This window comes from Octopus bimaculoides, chromosome 29 (genome assembly GCF_001194135.2).
Source record: "Octopus bimaculoides isolate UCB-OBI-ISO-001 chromosome 29, ASM119413v2, whole genome shotgun sequence".
Classification (NCBI taxonomy): Eukaryota; Metazoa; Mollusca; class Cephalopoda; order Octopoda; family Octopodidae; genus Octopus; species Octopus bimaculoides.
The window spans coordinates 3178785-3179313 of NC_069009.1; the positions used below are offsets into that span (position 1 = coordinate 3178785).

Below are 529 nucleotides of genomic sequence, written 5' to 3' on the forward strand. Positions count from 1 at the left end.
CAATTAAATAAGTACCAGTTACGCATTGGGGTCGATATAATCGACTTAATCCCTTTGTCTGTCCTTGTTTGTCCCTTCTATGTTTAGCCCCTTGTGGGCAATAAAGAATTATATATATATATATATACACACACACACACACACACACTCACACACACACACACTCTCTCTTTTTCTTGTTCTGTGTTTGCAGCTGCTCGAAGCTAACAATATAGCGGTGACCCAGCAGGAGATGTATGACGGCCCCTACTTCCACAATCACGTGGAGAACCCTTTTGCAGACATTGTCTCGCGGACCTACGTGGACACACGGAGTAAGTCCATCATCATTGCTACCGTCATCATTGTCATCACCACCACCCTCCGCCACCTCCTCCTCCTCCTCATCATCACAACCACCACCATCATCACTATCATCATCATCACTATCATCATCATCACTATCATCATCATCACCATATCATTGTTACCATTTTCGTCATTGTCACCACCACAATCAACAATACTTTCACTACTACCACCATCACCG

The 529-nt window shown here is 44.0% G+C and overlaps 1 protein-coding gene across 1 annotated transcript in view; it reads left to right on the forward strand.

The window, feature by feature from the left end:
• LOC106871537 (uncharacterized) overlaps nt 1–529 on the forward strand; it is a 28151-nt gene that overhangs the window by 7305 nt on the left and 20317 nt on the right. Inside the window, exon 4 of the mRNA XM_052977839.1 lies at nt 194–314. Coding sequence (XP_052833799.1) covers nt 194–314 — 121 coding nt within the window. The remainder of the gene's footprint in view (nt 1–193; nt 315–529) is intronic.